General features: G+C 43.1%; 1 protein-coding gene across 1 annotated transcript; it reads right to left on the reverse strand.

Moving 5' to 3' along the window:
- Positions 1 to 1,833: 1,833 nt before the first annotated feature.
- SLPI (secretory leukocyte peptidase inhibitor) lies at positions 1,834 to 4,254 on the reverse strand. The gene is made up of 4 exons (XM_012467273.2): positions 4,132 to 4,254; positions 3,248 to 3,406; positions 2,630 to 2,779; positions 1,834 to 2,042 (listed from the first exon to the last, which is right to left on the reverse strand). Exons 1-4 carry the CDS (start codon positions 4,214 to 4,216, stop codon positions 2,038 to 2,040), a joined length of 399 nt encoding a protein of 132 aa, XP_012322696.1. The 5' UTR covers positions 4,217 to 4,254; the 3' UTR covers positions 1,834 to 2,037.
- Positions 4,255 to 17,657: the final 13,403 nt, after the last annotated feature.

The following is a 17,657-nucleotide window of genomic DNA, read 5'->3' on the forward strand; positions in this document are numbered from 1 at the left end:
ATAAATTAACTTAGTGTAGATTTTGCTACAGAATTTCAGGTAGGTTTCCTTTTCTGGATTCATTTCTATTTTTAATTTTAATTAAAAATTCACATTCACATTGAATTTTATGAAAGCTTTTAAAACATGATGAATTCTAAATTTTAGCATTTCACTTGGGATCTTTACACCTATATGTATAGAAGACATTGGCTCATAATTATCTTTTCTTTTACGGTTCATATTTGGTTGTAGTATCAAATTTTTGATAAATTCATTGTATTACTAAACTTTCCCCAAAACTTAGCATCTTAAAACCATTAACATCAACTTACAGTTTGAGAGTCAGGAATCCAAGAGCAGCTTAGCTGGGTGGTTGTGATTCGGGGCCCTCGTGAGGTTATAGTCAAGCTGTCTGCTGGGAATGCAGTCTTTTCAAGACTAGAGGGGCCAGGTGCAGTGACTCATGCCTGTAATCCCAACACTTTGGGGGGACAAGGCAGGAGGATTACTTGAGCCCAGGAGTTCAAGACCAGCCTGGCCAACATGGCAAGACCCTGTCTCTCCAAAAAGTTTTTTAAAAATTAGCTGGATGTGGTCATGTGCACTTGTAGTCCAGCTACTCTGGAAGCAAAGGCAGAAGGACCACCTTAGTCCAGGAATTCAAGGCTGCAGAGAGCCATGATCACGCCACGACACTCCAGCCTGGGCGACAGAGACTCTGTCTCAGAAAAACAAAACAAAACAAAACAAAACAAGACTAGAACAAGACTGAAAAACTCACTCCTCACTCACTTGTGTTTGTGAGTAGGCCTCCATTCCTCATGGGCTCTTAGCCAGAGGTGTTGGATCCTCACCCTGTGGGCCGCTGAACAGATGACCTGAGTGTCCTCATGACCTGGCAACAGAATGTCCCCAGAGTAAGTGATTGAGGAGAGAGAGAATGCCCCCAAGACATTTTATCATCTAAGTTTGTGAGGACATAACTAACTCTCACACAGACCAACCATGGAAAAATGCAGAAGGGGGCTACACAAAAAGAGGTGAGCTCACTGGGGGCCAATGTGGAGGGTGACTGCCACACTCATCAAATAAATAAATTGACTCTCCCTGTTTTTCCTCTTCATTGAATTGTTAATTTAATACATTCCGTTGCTGCTCTTAGAGCATTGGTCGAAAGTAGTAAGGAAGATTTTTTTTTAGTTTGATGACTTTTTCCAGGAAATGACTGAATTACAATATTTTTAAAAATCTTATCTAATCAAGTTGTCTCTTTCCTCTGGAGTCCACAGGGCAGAGCAATGTGGAGCAAGGCCCTCTGCCTGCTCCCCAGCTCTTAGCAGTCCCGGTTCCTGCTACTCCTGCTCCACGGAGTCAAGGTCACCACCACCCTTGCATGACATGGCCAATAATGTGTCCTAAATGTTATCCATTATGGCAACGTTCTCATCTTAAAACAGAAAAAAATAGTGTCTTGGGAGAGAGAGGAAATGAAAGACTCAGAATCACTCCAGTAGGCAACAAGGAGCCCCAATTTTTTGAGAAGCTGCTGTGGCCTAGTAACATTGCTATTTATTACACACACACTGCATTCTCCAATGCTTCAAATGCTATAAGAAGCTGACTTTTACTGCCACTTCACAGACAAAAGAATTGAAATTTAGAAAATAAAATCACTTATCCAAAATCATAGAGCCAGCACTTTCAGACTCATGATACAAATTCAAGTCCCCCAGTCCCTAAGCCTCTTCCTCCCACTACATATCCATAGGGCGAGGGAGGCCTCATATGCAGACCTTTCCTCATAGCCTCCCACCCCACTCACACACCCCAATGAATCACAGAAGCAGGATGTACAAACAGAAATAGGCTTGTTTATTTATTCACTGATCAACTGGCACTTCTTGGAAGTCTGCTGTGTGTCAAGCCTTTCCCCAAAGGAGGATATCAGTGGTGGCACCAAATTCTCCAGTGCCCAGCCAGCCAAGGCTGGGGGTGGAAAAGGAATTCCCAGACCACACCAAGCAGGACTCCAGAGCCTCCTCCAAATGTCAGGAATCAAGCTGTGAGAGAAAATCAGATAAGAGCTTCAGCATAGAAACCAGCCAAATCATATCCACATCCTTCCTCCTGCCCAAGGATCCTCCTGAGACAGACAAAATAGCAAGATGGTGCTATAGTTGAAAGAGACTTGGTGTCAGGAGACAAGTCTTGTTTTCACCGTAATACTCTAAACTCAAAGTATTGAACTGGATAATCCTCAAATTCCACTGATCCTTCGGAATTTAACCTCAGAAAACAAGATAGAAACAACCTGAATAATAAATTCTTAGTGCATATAGTGCTTAGCAAATCACTTTCAATTTCTTTATGTCTATTTTACCGATAAAGAAACTGAGACTCAGAAAGTCACTTCCCCAGGACCCCCACCCAGAGACACTAGAATAGAATCAAAGCCACAGGTGATTCTATGGAAATCCTGGCCCTGAGACCTGGAGAACAGTTCTCTTGAAGGGCAAAAGAGTCAGACAGAGGCTCTGCTTGGAGTAGGGGGTCAGGACTCCCCCTGCTCATATGCCTGAGCCTCCAGAGGGTTGAAACTGAGACGGCTGGAGGGAGGGAGCTCAGTGTGCCCCAGCCCCCTGCTTACCTTTCAAAGGGGAAACACAGGTTTTCCCACACATGCCTACGCAGCACTTCAAGTCACGCTCGCACTGGCCATCCAACTCACAGTGATTGGGGGGGTCAATCATCATACATTGGCCATAAACCACTGGACACTTCCCAGACTTTCTCTTTGCTGGGTGAGAGTGAAGCTGCCGGTCAGAGGCCTTGTACTTTACACAACCCCTCCCATCTCCACTTCTTAGAGTAAGCTCCTGCTCCAGCCTGAGCAGAGTGAGCAGGGGGAAGTCATCCTCTCCCCACCTCTATCACCACCACCTTCTCCCTAAGGCACCCCCAAAACATAGCACCTGGCTCCCCTGGAACATCAGGCCCCTATTGATGCAAGTGGTTGGCCGTCCAGTGCTCACTAGGTGGGAGGCTTCCAACTGCCTGGTTATCTAAATGCCTGGATGGCTATCTGGAAGGCTGACCTTCTGACAGCCTGCTGCTTCACCAGCTGCTGGCTAACTTCCTGCTTCGTGCAGTGTGATTCATTGAGTGATTGACAAGGAGGCCTGGCAGGATCCATCACCCAGTCCCATCCCCCTAATGCTGTGTCCTCAGGCTCACTCCTCTCTACCCAGTTCCCCCACCTGCTTACTTGGGTTTGGAGTATCAACGGGATCCAGGCATTTTATGCCACAAATGTCAGGACAACATCTCTTCTTCTCTGGACACTGCCAGTCACTCTGGCACTCAGGTTTCTCGTATCTAAGGCACTGGGCAGATTTCCTAGGAGGACAGACTCCAGCTTTGAAGGCTTTTGAAGAGAAAGTCAAGAGATCAGGAGGAGGCTGGGCCCTGAGGAGCCATCATGACTCCTGGACAAAGCACTACTTTTGAGGAGGAGAGACCTTTACCTCAGTGGCCATCCACAGAGCCCAAAGGGATATGCTTGCCTGATCTCCAGGTGGATGGAGGGGCTTGATTAAATTAGCCACATGGACAGGGTATGTTTCAGACCCAGGAAAAGGGCAGAAGGCTTCCAATCAAGGTCTCCCACACCAGTGCAGTACAAGGCTAAACACAGGCAGAGAGGAAGGCTGAGAGTGACGGAGATGTAGAGAGATAAACAAAGATAAATAGAACCAGCATGAGAGATGTTGAGAGCTAAAGCCGCAGGCAGAAACACAGAGACTAAAGAACAGAAGCAGAGACACAAAGAAGAAGCAGAGTCAGAAACGAATGATTTGATAGTCACAGACAGGTGAAGTAGAAGAATGCAGAGTATGAGAGAGAGAGAGAGAGAAAGAGAGAGAGACCTGGGCTGACAGCATGGCTGCAGAAATGAAGCATTTCCAGAAGCTCAGAAACCCTCACAGAGACCTTGGAGCTCAGCCAGATATGTATTCCACCCACCCTCAAGGAGGTCTCCTGAAAGGAAGCTGAGGGATCAGAGCCTACAAAAGGGGACACACCTACCCCACCAGGAGACCCTGCCTCTGACCCTGCAGCCCCGATTGGACCAGAGTGACTCCAACTTACACTTTCTAGCACCTTCCACAGCCCAAGGTGCCAGGGTTCCCAGGGCAAGAAGCACCATGATGGGGAAGAGGCTGCTGGACTTCATGGTGAAGGCAGAGTGACTCTGATGGCCAATGCCAAACCTCACTATTTATTCTTTCACCAGTGCAGTGGGTGTGGCCCCACCAGAATTCTTTTGGCCCCTCCCAGCTATTACTGCATAAACAGGAAGGGAGAAGGTTTATCTTTCCTATTCCTGGCAAGGCTATGAGGCCAACACAGTAACTACCAGGAAAGAAAGGGAAGAGGTTGGCCTGGGAGGTTTGCTGATAAGGCGATCTCAGTGTCCAGCTGAGCCCTAAACATCACAAGATCCCAGGCCATTAGCCTTGTAGTTGGAGCGGGGAAGACGTGGTCAATTGCAAAGGTGCTACCTGGACCTCAAACTGAAACCAGATACAGACTCTCAGCTGAGACTTTGTGTAATACATACTATTCTCACATTACTAATTCTGATTCTCACATTACTGGACTCTCAGGCATTGTGAAACTCTGCTGATTACTCAGTGCAGTTTCTTTCTCAAAGCTTCAGCTCATTCAACCAACCAATATTTAGTTCCCTGAAATACTTACACCATTATATCCCCAGTGCCTGTTCTGTGCCTGACACAGGGAAAGCACTCACTCAACAAATGAAAGCTGAAGAAGAGCTCTGCTCTCAGCAAATCTCTTCGGAGCTCAGTTTTCCCAGCTGTGAAATGAAATGATACTAACAAGTCAGCCTTTCTCAGAGGATTATGAGATTAAAGACATGAAGGGACTCTGAAAAGAATAAATGAATTGTATCCCTTCCTACTAAAGAGAACTGAAATGAATCTGAGATAAAGGGGGAAAGCAGCTCATTAGTCACTGTAATCAACATTTAGCCGTGAGATAATTTGAGATCTTAGAGGATTGCTTTCTAGAATTTCTCAAAATCCCTTACAGATCTCACAGGAGAGCAAAAAATTAAACCCATTCTATATGCTACCCAGTCTTCATAGATTTCTTCTAATTATAAAGAGAGTGATTATCTCTAAAATTCAGCCCATAGCTGAGTGTAGCATCATACACTTCAGCCTCATCTACTCAGGAGGCTGAGGTGTGCGGATTTCTTGAGACTAGGAGTTGGAGACCAGCCCTGGTAACATACTGAGACCCCATCTTTAAAAAAAATTTTAAAAATTAGCCATCCATGATGGCGTATGCCTGTAGTCCCAGCTACTTGGGAGGTTGAGCCAGGAGGATCGATTTAAGCAAGGAGTTTGAGGCCACAGTGAGCTGTGGTTGTGCCACTGCACTCCAGCCTAGGGGACAGAACAATACCCTATAAAAATAAAATAAAATAAAATAAAACAAAATAAAATAAATTCAACCAAAGTCATCTGGCTACAGACTCCAAGCTCTTGACTCATTACCTTCATGCTTGGAATTCTCCCATGTGAAGGTTCATGAAACTTTCAACAGACATGAAAAACCCACTCATTATCAAGTAGCGATGGCCTCACATGAAGTATGTAAGTATTCTGCAGCCGGATAGTCAACTGGCAGCAGATCCCTTTATGCAAAAGTTACTCCATGGTTTAAATTTTGGTGGATCAGAAAACTTGGACATAATCAATCAATCAATCATCAATCAAATTTTGGTGGAAAAGAAAAGGAAGAAAATTAATATGCATGGGGTAACTACTATGAGCCAGGTGCATTCACTCCTAGTTGGAGTACTTAGTAGGGCAGGTAAGAGAGAAATGGAGGTATGACTTCCACCAGTGGGTAATGACATTCTCAGGTCAAGATTTTTGTTTTCACCTCCACCATCCAGGGGACAATTTGATTTCTCTCACGGAGTTTCTGTTCTTCTCTTTCTCTCTGTTTGTTCCTATCTTCCTCAGAGCCACACTTAAGAAAGTATCTGGAGTTTTTGAAATATCTGTTTTTTAAAGAATGAAATGGGGCTGGGAACAGTGGCTCACACCTGTAATCCTCGCACTTTGGGAGGGCAAGGCAGGTGGATCACTTCAGTTCAGGAGTTAGAGAACAGCCTGGCCAACATGGTGAAACCCTATCTCCACGAAAAATACAAAAATCAGCCAGGCATGGTAGTGTGTGCCTGTAATCCCAGCTACTCAGGAGGCAGAGGCAGGAGAATCACTTGGACCGGGGAGGCGGAGGTTGCAGTGAGCTGAGATTGTACCATTGCACTCCAGCCATGGTGACAGAGTGAGACTCCATCTCAAAAAAAAAAAAAAACGAAAACCAAAAAAAAAAAAAAAAGAAAAGAGGAATGCTACAGCTTACTTTTTTAAAAATCTGTGATTGACTGATTGCTTAATTGATTAGAGGCAATGCCTTTCTTATCAGAAAAGAGCCATGTGCCCAATTAGCAATGTCTTCCATGGTTTTCATGGGAGGATAATGATATATAATCATTTTTATCCTTGACACAATTGGTTCTAAATCTTTACATCATAGAATGTTAAGACTAAAGAGGACTTCAAGGGTTTTCTTGATCAGCAAACTACAGTCCTTGGACCAAATCCACCTAGCTACCTGTTTTTATAAAGTTTTATTGGCACATAGCCATACATCCATTAATTTATGTGTTGTCTAAGCCTATTTTTCCACTACAGTGGCAATGGGGACCTGAAATATTTACTGCAAAGCCTATAATATGCATTGTCTGGACTTTTACAGAAAATGCTAACCGTTAGACCAAACCCGCAGCTTGCATAAAAGAGGCTGAATCCCTTAGAAGAAGATACAGGCCCAAAGCAACACAGCGGGTTAATGATACAACACAAGATTGAGCTTTTCTAAAACGGGTTAGTCACATGCTGATCCCCAGAACCTGTTTGGTGGAAGACACTTCCTCTCCTAACCCAATCTTAACCTGAGATTGACTCATTAAATCTATTTCAAGGCTGGGTGTGGCGGCTCACACCTGTGATCCCAGAACTTTGGGAGGCGGAGGCGGGTGGATCACTTGAGGTCAGGAGTTTGAGACCAGCCTGGCCAACATGGTGAAATCCCTTCTCTAGTAAAAATACAAAAATTAGCCAGGTGTGGGAATGTGCACTGATAATACTCAGGAGGCTGGGGCAGGAGAATCACTTCAACCTGGGAAGTAGAGTTGCAGTGAGCCGAGCTCACGCCACTGAGCTACAAGAGCAAGACTTCATCTCAAAAAAAAAAAAATCTATTTCACACACCCTCTATTGCCTTCTACCTAAATCCTATAGATTCATTCATTCATTTATACAATCGATTCACACAAAAGTTATTTAACATTTCCTACCACCAAGTATTGCACTAGGCCTAGGGCTACAGAAAAGAGCCGGCAAACAAAGTCGACACCATGTGGTTGCTAAGAACCTGAGCTTCAAAATCAGTCTCATGGGTTGGAAGCAAATCACTGAACCTCTCTGAACTTCAGCTACGTCAGCTGTAAAATGAGAGTATTTCTGCCTCTGGTATCCTACAGTTGCTGTGAGGAGTATTTGAAAAGCACTCAGCACAGTGTGTTGTCCTTCCGTACAGCAGACATTGTTTTCATCACTGGTGGGTCCCTGCACACATTAAGCACACAGGGAGCTGTCAGTCTTTCACTAAATAGGCCCGGTCCTCGGGTCTGGACCCATCTGGCTCTGCTGCATTAAATGTTTGACAACATGTGGCCTTATTTCTTGACAAAATAGACTTGATTGGGCCTATTGGTAGGTAGGTAGAGAGCCAGATAGATCTTAACTAACAGATAGATGATAGATAGATAGATAGATAGATAGATAGATAGATAGGCAGACAGGTAGATAATCAGGTAATCACCTATTGGTTCTGTTTCTCTGATGAACCCTGGCTGATGGAACTTGCTTGCTTCTGCAGCTCCCAATGCCATTTATTAAAGTTAGTTACATTACTACTTGTGAGGCTGCATCATCCTTTATGCCTCCTCTGAATACTGGTTTCCAATTACTGTCTCAAAGGTTGATAGTGTGGCCCCTTGTCCCTGACTGCCAGTGTGTTGGTGACAGGGGGAACCTGGCAGCTGGTGGGTCCTGCACACATGGAGTCATCCAAGGTGTTAGGAAGATTGCACCAGATTCTAGCAATGGGGAAAGGACTACAGAGTGGCAGACCCATGCAGGTCTCAGTCCAAGCTGGGATTCTCTGCCCCAGTGGCACCGTTGATCCTGACCAGCTTCAGGTACTAGAGGGGAACAGAGACAATTTTGAGGAAGATACCCCAAGGCACAGGGCCCCTTGAAGTGTGAGGTGCAGGGAAGGAACCCATCGCTCAGGCCTAAGGGAGATATATTTCAGGTCTCCCCATTCTGATAGCAGATTTCAGCTTCACCCTTAGCTAAAAGTCACTATGTTCTTACATAAAATTTACTACGTTTCCCAGTCTCAAAACCAAAAAGCAACACAGAACAAAAAAACTCTTTTAGAATCTGGCAGGTGACCAGGTTTTCACAGCTCATTCCTGTGTGAATAAGGCAGCTACTACCCTTCCCTGGACCTCAGTTCCTCTGTCAATCCCAAGATGGTCACTGTGACTCTAAGAAGCAGTTTCATCCTGCTTCCTCTGAGGCTGTGAATTCACCCCAAAAGCCTCATCCAATTCTCTAACTTTTATAGTTGCCTTTATAACTTAGCTTGAAATGTTGTTTTAAACAAAATATATAAAACGTTCAATAATGACCAAATGGGAATGGAGACGCAGAGCTGGGAAGTAAGGAGAAGTAGCAGGTGTGGTGGGGAGAGCACTGGGGAAGAAAACCCCTGAGCTGGGACAGGAAAGCAGATGAGAAAGAGATGACTGCAAGGGCGGTGGGGTCATTTCAATCACCTCTGGAGGTGTCATCCGCAGGTGGTAGACGTGGCAGCCAGATTTTCCCAGACCTTTCAGAGAAACAGATGGCTTAAACAATCCTTAGCATTTCCCCACCCAAGAAAGTTTGAATTCTGCAAGGTTTGGACTTCCTTCCCCACCCAAGAAAGTTTGAATTCTGCAATGTTTGAATTTCCTCCCCAGCTGCTCGTCATAGTCCTCATAAAACCTGGAAATGTGAACTGTCCTTTCAGGCCCACAAGTGAATGGGTGAGGGGCAGTAAAGCAGAATCTGGGCAAGGGTGAAAAACATCCATCCATCACAGAATTAGCAGGAGAAATTAACCAACAGTGGTGGGTCTCGGGTGTCTTCCACCTTATTACCATGCAAGAGACGTTGGTGTACAGATCAGGATTCTGCACTTTATTCCTTCAGAAGCTGAGTGTCTGTCTCCCTAGAGGAAGGTATCCAGTTACCCTAAGGTTAAAGAAACAAAGGCTGTGGTATGTCATGAGGGAATACTTTAGGTACTTGGTAAAACAAGAAGAAAAACAAGTGCTGGGCATTAAGAAACTGCCATCATGACTACCCATGGTAGAAAACAGAGAAAACAATTGGCTTATTAAACTGTGGAACAGAGCTAGATGTGGCTTGGGAAAAGATTTCCCCAAATCACTAGAATCTATCTCCTTTGGTTTAACATGTTTTATTACATTTAAGCCTCACCCAAAACTTGGTGGATACTAATGTCAAGTCCATTTACAGATGAGAAAAAAATGAGTCTCAGAGAAACTTTCCTGTTGCAGATCAGGAGATGGCAGGATCTTGGAGGGACATGGCAGACGACACCTGGTTGTCTCACCATGGGAGAGTTTGGCATCCAAGCCTGGGGTCAGTGGAGAGCATCATATGGGGACACCTCTGTGACCCAAACAGAGCAGAGTGCCAGAAAGACCATGGAAAACTCACACTTGACAGCATCACTTCTGGCCTCTGGGGCCCTGTGGTCAGCTAGAGAGGCAAGACGATGATACTGGACTCAGGAGACTGGGCTGGAATCCTAGCTCTGCCCAATTTGATGTAGAACCTTCCTTTCTCTGGGCCTCAGTTTCGCCATTTGTAAGATCAACACATTGGAACAGATACTCTTTAGAGGGCCCCAAGTCTTAGATTCTAGCTGGGATTTTACTTTAGAGAAGACTTCCAGGACCAAGAGAGCCAACCTTTCTGAATAGACACTATGCATGACCCAAAACTTCACAGAGGACCAAGCACTTTTATATCCCATTTTAAAGAAAAGGAAATGGAACCTCAGAGAAGTAATCCCACTTGCCCAAGATAACACAGAAAGTCAGAGGTACAATGGGTTTCAAACCCAAGTCTTCAGAATTCAGCCACATGCTGCTTCCGTATGGTTCCTCCAAGATGTCTGCCCAGATAATCCTGCCCAGATAATCCTGTGCAGGAAAGTTAAAGAATGATCTTAAAGATGCAAGAAGTGAGAGTGCTGAATAAACCAAGGGAATAGGTGTTATTTTCAGGTGCAGTTTGAGCAGGGGCTCAAATTATAGCTCCCACAAGATTCTCTCCACGCCACTTCTCTTTAGGCTGGCTTCAATGTTAGTCAAGCTCCCTCTTAGTATTTATCATACGGCTGTAGCGTCTCCTCCCATCTCCCCAAATTCAAGTCTAGTAAGGACTTTTTCTGGGCAACTCAACTAACTAGGAGTGGGTAGAATTAAATCTTTAAACCAATGATTGGGACCAGGGAAATGGGATGTACTGATTGGTTTAAGCCAAGGCCACAATACTCATCACCATGTGAACTCCCCAAATCCAGTGGAATTTTCAGAGTGGGAGAGGGAATGATCTAGGGGTAAATTAGGATATAGCTACCAGAAGAAGGATGAAAGGATGCTCAGTGGTAAAATTAGTAGTGAATGTTCTCTAAAGTCTACCCCTTTTGGTCACTGAAATCTACATAACTGTAAATTTTTAAAAATACTTTCTAAACCAACATCTACATAAAATGCACTCAACCTCTCTCCCAAAGAAAGATAATAAAATGTCTCTCTGGATAATATATTCATCTCCAGTTCTGGAGTGTGGGTGAAAGCAGTTCTGTCAGTTAAGTTTATAGTCTTTACAGATTAAGTTGACTAAGCTTAAGTAAATTTAACCACTTCAGATGCACCCAATATAAAATGGTAGACTGAGGCAAGATTGACTGCAATAAAAAGTCCTATTTGCAAAAGGGAAACATAGGAAGAAATATACAAATTATCACTGGCCCATAATATAGATCGTATATCCTGTAAGACAGGGATGTGAGGACTTCTGACCTAATGCTGGAGTGACTTCCTTATTCAATAAATCTGAAGGATCTACTTTTGCTGTTTGGGAGCCTCTCCCTTCTACATCTCAAAGAAGCATTGAAGAGGATGCCCTTTGTTGGGGAAGGAAGGGCATCTGCACCTTTTCAAGAATCCCCTTTATATAGGTGCAATAGGACCTCGGGATTGATATGAGCAATTAGTGGCCATTATTGATGAACCTTGGTTTTCATGTTTAGTTGGCTCCTGGTCCATTTGCTTCACATAAATGCATGAACTAGTAACTATTGTCAGAAATCTTGCTGAGTCATGTTTGCCTTTTATTTATTCTGCTTTACTCCAAATTTGCACTTTTAATCTGAAGATGCATGTCTTAATTTAATTCTAAAGAAAAGTCCTTTCTTTATCTCTTTGGATATTACTTCTGTGCCGTTCTCTCCATTCTCTTTCTGAAACTTCCACCGGGGATTTACTAGGCGTTCTGTTTTTATTATCATTGTTTTGCCTTTCTCTTACATATTTCTCTTCATCTCTCTGTGCTGGGCTCTGGGTGGATTTCTCAGTACTAGCTAACAATTCATCAAGTTTTCTTTCAGCTGCATCCAGTCTAAACTCTACTTTATCTAATAATTTTTTTCCAACTTTTATTTTAGGTTCATGGGATAGATGTGCAGGCTTGTTAACATGGGTAAATTGCATGTTAATGTTTGGTGTACAGATAATTTTGTCACCCAGGTAATCAGCATAATACCCAATAGGCAGTCTTTCAATCCTAACCCTCCTCCAACCCTTCACCCTCAAGTAGGCCCCAATTTCTATTGTTCCCTTCGTTGTGTCCACATGTATTCAATGTGTAGCACCCACTTATAAGTGAGATGATGTGATATTCTGTTTTTGGTTTTTCTGCAATTTCTGTTGTTGCTTTAATTTGCTTAGGATAATGGCCTTCAGCTCCATCCATGTTGCTGCAAAGGACATTATTTCATTCTTTCTTATGTCTGTATAGTATTCCATGGTGTTTATGTATCACAGTTTCATTATCCAGTCCAGTGCATTTAGATTTATTCCATGTCTTTGCTATTTTGAATAGTGTTGCAATTAACATATGTATGCATGTGCCTTTATGGTAGAACAATTTCTATTCCTTTGGGTATATATCCAGTAACGAGATTACTGGGTCGAATAGTAGTTCTATCTAATGAGTAATGAGTGTTTATTTCAATAATCATTTATTTCCAGGAATTCTATCCGGTTCTTTTTTTATATGTTCATCTAGTAAATCTAAATAATGTATCTTTGTCTTCCATCTTTTTACTAACTTAGACAGGACAACCCTTTGGCCAATTGTTAGGTATCTGCATTCCCTGAATGTAATCCCAATGCTTTGGGAGGCCAAGGTGGGAGAACACTTGAGGCCAGGAGTTCAAGACCTGGGAACCACCCTATGAGACCCCATCTCAAAAGAAAAAGAAAAAGAAAGGAAGAAAAGAAGGAAGGGAGGGAGGGAGTAAGGGAGGGAGAGAGGGAAGGAGGAAAGTCAGGTGTGATGATATGCACCTGTAGACCTAGCTACTTGGGAGGCTGAGGCAGGAGGCTCCCTTGAGCCCAGGAGTTCAAAGTTACAGGGAGCTATGATTGTACCATTGCACTTCAGCCTGGGCAACAGAGTAAGACTCTGTCTCCTAAAAATAAACAGATAAATAAGTAAGTAAAGATGTTGGGTCTAACATGGTGGAAAAACACTTAGATAATCTCTAGAGAGACCCTGACTATGATACAAGTCTAGGCTTGACCCGGCAGCCATCTCATGTCCATTCTCAACCCATCCAGAGATCCCAGCAAACCTGGGAGATCCCAGCAAATTATTTTTTTAAGTGAAGAGCAGAGACTATGGCAGAATCTACAGACTAATGCACTCCACATCCATTTCAACCATTTTTTGTGCATCTTTCTATAGTGCACAGGCTAGAATGTTTAAAAGCTACATATTCCAGACCCCCTGAAGCTAGGGTCTGGCTGTGATTTATGTTTCACGAGTCAGACACACTCTCACAAGGGTTGAACCAAGACTAAGTTATATGAAAGCAAAGTGTAGGGCATATTTTTCTGGTACAGACCATGGCCAAAGCAGAATGATTCTCCAGCTAGGAGCTTCCTGAATTGCGGACTTGGCCGCATGACTCAGTGGGAGGAAATTTTCCTGATACGCAGTGTACAGGCTTCCCCTTTAGCTCTTCAAGTGATTTTGTAGGACACCTAATCCTAATAACAAATCACTTTCTGTTTAAACTAGCTAGAATAGTTCCTGGTTTTGTAATAGTCCCTGGTTTGCTGTTTCAAGAGGTCCTTCATCAAAATGCCTTTTGTAATCCTGGAACCTCCTAACACTAACAATAAAACGATTTTCCTCAGTATTGATTTAAAAGTGAAGTTAAATTGAGTATAACATTTACGCAAGTTATACCAAGAATTGGTGTCCATTTCTCAGAAAGAAAATGTATGTGTTGCCACAAACAGAAGATGGCATGATTACAAAGTACCTGTGAGAATGCTTAACCAACATGGCAGATAAAAGAGATACAGGATGTTACCTGAGGTCAATCAGCCAGTTGATGGCAAAGCTGAGGTTCAAACTCAAGAATCTTAGGATACGTCCTTCTGCTCCCGACCCCCAAGTAACCTGCACTCCCAGGACACCGATCAGAGGGGCTGGGGTAAAAGGAATTCTTAGGGAGATCCTGTGGGCCCCTGTTTTAGTTGACTCCTCTTCACCCCATTGGTGAAGGGGGAATTTCTGACCTTAGGTTATAAGAATGGCCAACCACATGCCACCCAACACTGAACAGATGAGATGAACAGAAGTTTATTATTCACATCCCAGCCTGGGAGACAAGGACACTGTATGCCACACAGGGCCACACGGAGATTGCACTTGGGAACCGAGTGAACCACCAGAGGCTGCGAGAGGCAAGGTTTACAGTGTCAAGAGGGTAGAATGTTTTCTGCCTCCCACAGGAGGATATGACTGGCTTGCTTGAATAATCCTGCAGGCTGTCAGGAAACTGAAACCCCTTTAGTGAGGAATAAGCAGGACCTGTGCCTGATCCCTTAATAAGGAGGTTGTTTAGTTAGGAGATGTTTTCCGTGGGAGCACAGTGAAGACGGAAACTTGAGGTTAGTGTATTCAGGGTCCCTCCTGATTTTATCAGATGTCAAGGCAGTAGACAAGATTGAATTTTAGTTTTAAATTTTGGGCTACATCTCCGTGAACAAAATTGTTGAGATGATGGGAGAAAAAAAAGTGTTGAAGATAGAAATGCCAGGCAGATACTCCCTCTAAGGGATAAATAGGCAGGTGGCCTCTTACTGATGGCCCAGGGCACCAGAAGTTGTAGTCATAAGTGAGTTACATGAAGTCAGCCTCTCCTGGATTTTTCACAATGTGAATACATGCTTTTCCATACATGCCCTTACAGTACTGGAATTCACCTTAGCACTGGCCTTTCTTCTCACAGTTGTTTGGGGGTTTGGGCATTACATACTGGCCTCTGGTACTTCTAGACCTTTAGTATAACAAGAAAGAGCAAGGACATATGTCATCCCTGTCCCTAGGATTCTGCCCCACCACTTCCTGCAGATGCAATCAAGCCTGAGGATTGCCTTCAGGAACAAGCAGCCACCCTGTTGGCCAATGCTGAACTTTCCCTGGTGATAATACTCGTAATGTTAGTCAGCCTCTGGTCTATTTGCTTCCATGGACTTGTAACCAAATATCTTGTTATGTAGATGTTAATGGATTCATTATGATCCATATTTCATGTATGCTTCTGAGGCGATCACTCACATTTTTCTTTAATTGGAAAAAAATTTTCAGCCTTGTACAGTGGCTCATGCCTGTAATCCCAGCCCTCTGGGAGGCCAAGGTGGGTGGATCACTTAAGTCCAGGAGTTCCAGACTAGACTGGGTGACATGGTAAAATCCTGTTTCTACAAAAAAATACAAAAATTAGCCCAGTATGATGGCGCGTACCTATAGTCCCAGCTACTCCAGAGGCTGAGGTGAGAGGATCACCTGAACCTGGGAGGTGGAAGTTACAGTGAGCCAAAATTGTGCCACTGCACTCCAGCCTGTGTGACAGAGTGAGACCCATCTCAAAATAAATAAATTAATTAAAAGTTTTATTTATTTTTTAAAAATTATTTTTAAATAATTTTTAAAATTAAAAAATAAAAAAATTGTCTGCTATTACTTCTCTAAGTAACCCCCTCACGTTCTTTTTCCTCATTCTAAAACTCAAATTGGGTGTATTTACACACTCTTATTTTTTCCACATTCATCTGTTCTTGATTCATATCCACCTGGTTTAATTCATAATGTCTATGGATGTTAAGAAAACATGGGTGGATGGATATTTACAGAACTGCTTCTCTTTTTATGGATGTTATTCCTTTTATTTCCCTTAAGAGTCTTAAACTTCTTATTTCAAGGTGATTTTGGGGATTAGGCTGTGATTTACGTTTTGTCTCAAGTGAACTAGCCCATCTCCTAATTGTCAAGTATGTTGCTGTTTCAAGAGGTCCCTCATCAAAATGCCTTTTGTAATCCTGGAACCTCCTAACACTAACAGTAAAACTATTTTTCTCAGTGTTGGTTTAAAAGTGAAATTAAATTGAATATCACATTTAAGCAAGTTATACCAAGATTGGTGTCCATTTCTCAGAAAGAAAATGTATGTGTTGCCACAAACAGAACATGGCATGATTACAAAGTACCTGTGAGAATTTTCTCTCTGTGCAAACATTGTGCCAGCTGGTTGCTTTGTTTAGATTGAAAGCGGAGTAAGATGTGCCCATGGAACCTGCCTCAAGGGGCGTAGTGGAATTAAAATAGGTTTTACTGCAGTCAATCATTTGTGCATCAAGAGAGATTGGGAAAGACAAAAGAACACCTGCATTCTTAAAAATAAAATTATAGCTGGGTGCAGTGGCTCACACCTGCAATCCCAGAACTTTGGGAGGCCAAGGCAGGCAGATTGCTTGAGTCCAGGAGTTCAAGAGCAGTCTGGTGAAACCACTGCACTCTGGGCAACAGAGCAAGACTCTGTATCAAAATAAATAAATAAATGAAGTTTTGGCAAAAACCTTCTATGCTCCTCCCCACCATTACTATTCTACTATTATTAGGACTGGACTCAATATGGTGTTGGCTGAATGGTGTTTTGGAAACAGACTTTAGGGCAACAGAAAAACTATTTGATTGGTTTCTAGGTGTCTTGGTTTTCTAAAACTTCAGCCTGTGGCTCGTATTAAATTAACCAAAATTAGCTCTAACTCAAGAAAAGAGTATCCCTTGATTTTGTCAACTGTCTGAAACAGCTTGCTTTCCCAGCATTATTCATATGCATATACTTTCCTATTTTCATTTGCAGAGTTACCTAGAATGGAAGGTTTAAAAATTAAAGCATGGGAAGGGCAGTACTTTACCCCTCCAAAGCCATTCACGATTATGCAATGAATCAGAAACAAGGTCCCGAGAATTCTTTTTTCCCAAGACAAAATCTGGAGATTTATGGTTTTCTTTGTTCTTAATTACAAAAGGTCCTTTAAAAATGCTAACTTCTACCAAGCTGGGATAAAGGCATGGGAATATCCCCCCCAGTCTAGGGTCAGGAGACTGGTTTGGTGACCAGATGCCCTTTCATGGTAGTGTTGGCCACAGTGAAAAAAAAAAACTCTGCTAAGCTGGACAACAAAGAGAAAGATTGTGAAAGGAAGAAAAATAAGGAAGGATCAGGTCATTCAAATCTTCCCTGATAATCAATGGGTGACGGATGACAGATGGGACTGCAACATTTCCTCCTACACAGAAGACAACTGTGTGGCCCAACCACTCCCCGATTGGGGTTTTCCTACTGAAACCATTCCTGACTTGTACTTTTTAAATTTCCCTGCTCTCTCAATGATTTCCCAGAATAAAATTCTATGTAGGCTGGTAAGAGGATGCTTCTCCTCAGAGATGAAATCCCTACAGAGGAAAGCTTGAGGTCTCAAGGAAAATGAGACCTGGGGCAAAGGCAGAAAAGGTTTGTGTTAGAAGACAGGGAAATAGACTGGTAATGTGAGAGCCTGAATGACTTCCACCAACAATCACCACAGAGATGATTTGTGTCAGAGACATACCAGGGCGTTTCTGGCAATCTCTCATCAGCTTAGAGGAAGGCATCCCATTTATCAAATTGCTAATGAAGGAAGCTGCAATCTGTCATGAGGAATTGATTTTTGGACCTCTGACAAGACCTTGAAAAAAAGATCATTGGAGATAGTGTCTGTCGACCAGAGCTGAACA

Source organism: Aotus nancymaae, unplaced genomic scaffold (genome assembly GCF_030222135.1).
Source record: "Aotus nancymaae isolate 86718 unplaced genomic scaffold, 86718_ANA_hifiasm-v0.15.2.pri h1tg000029l, whole genome shotgun sequence".
Lineage (NCBI taxonomy): Eukaryota > Metazoa > Chordata > Mammalia > Primates > Aotidae > Aotus > Aotus nancymaae.

Bases quoted from the DNA above. Each gene is read 5' to 3' on its own strand.
- SLPI (XM_012467273.2), bottom strand. From the start codon at position 4,216: ATGAAGTCCAGCAGCCTCTTCCCCATCATGGTGCTTCTTGCCCTGGGA. The intron at 3,407-4,131 runs GTAAGTTGGAGT...TCTCTTCAAAAG, and splicing joins TGTGGAAGGTGCTAGAAAGT to CCTTCAAAGCTGGAGTCTGT. The intron at 2,780-3,247 runs GTAAGCAGGTGG...ACTCTCACCCAG, and splicing joins CGTTGATACTCCAAACCCAA to CAAAGAGAAAGTCTGGGAAG.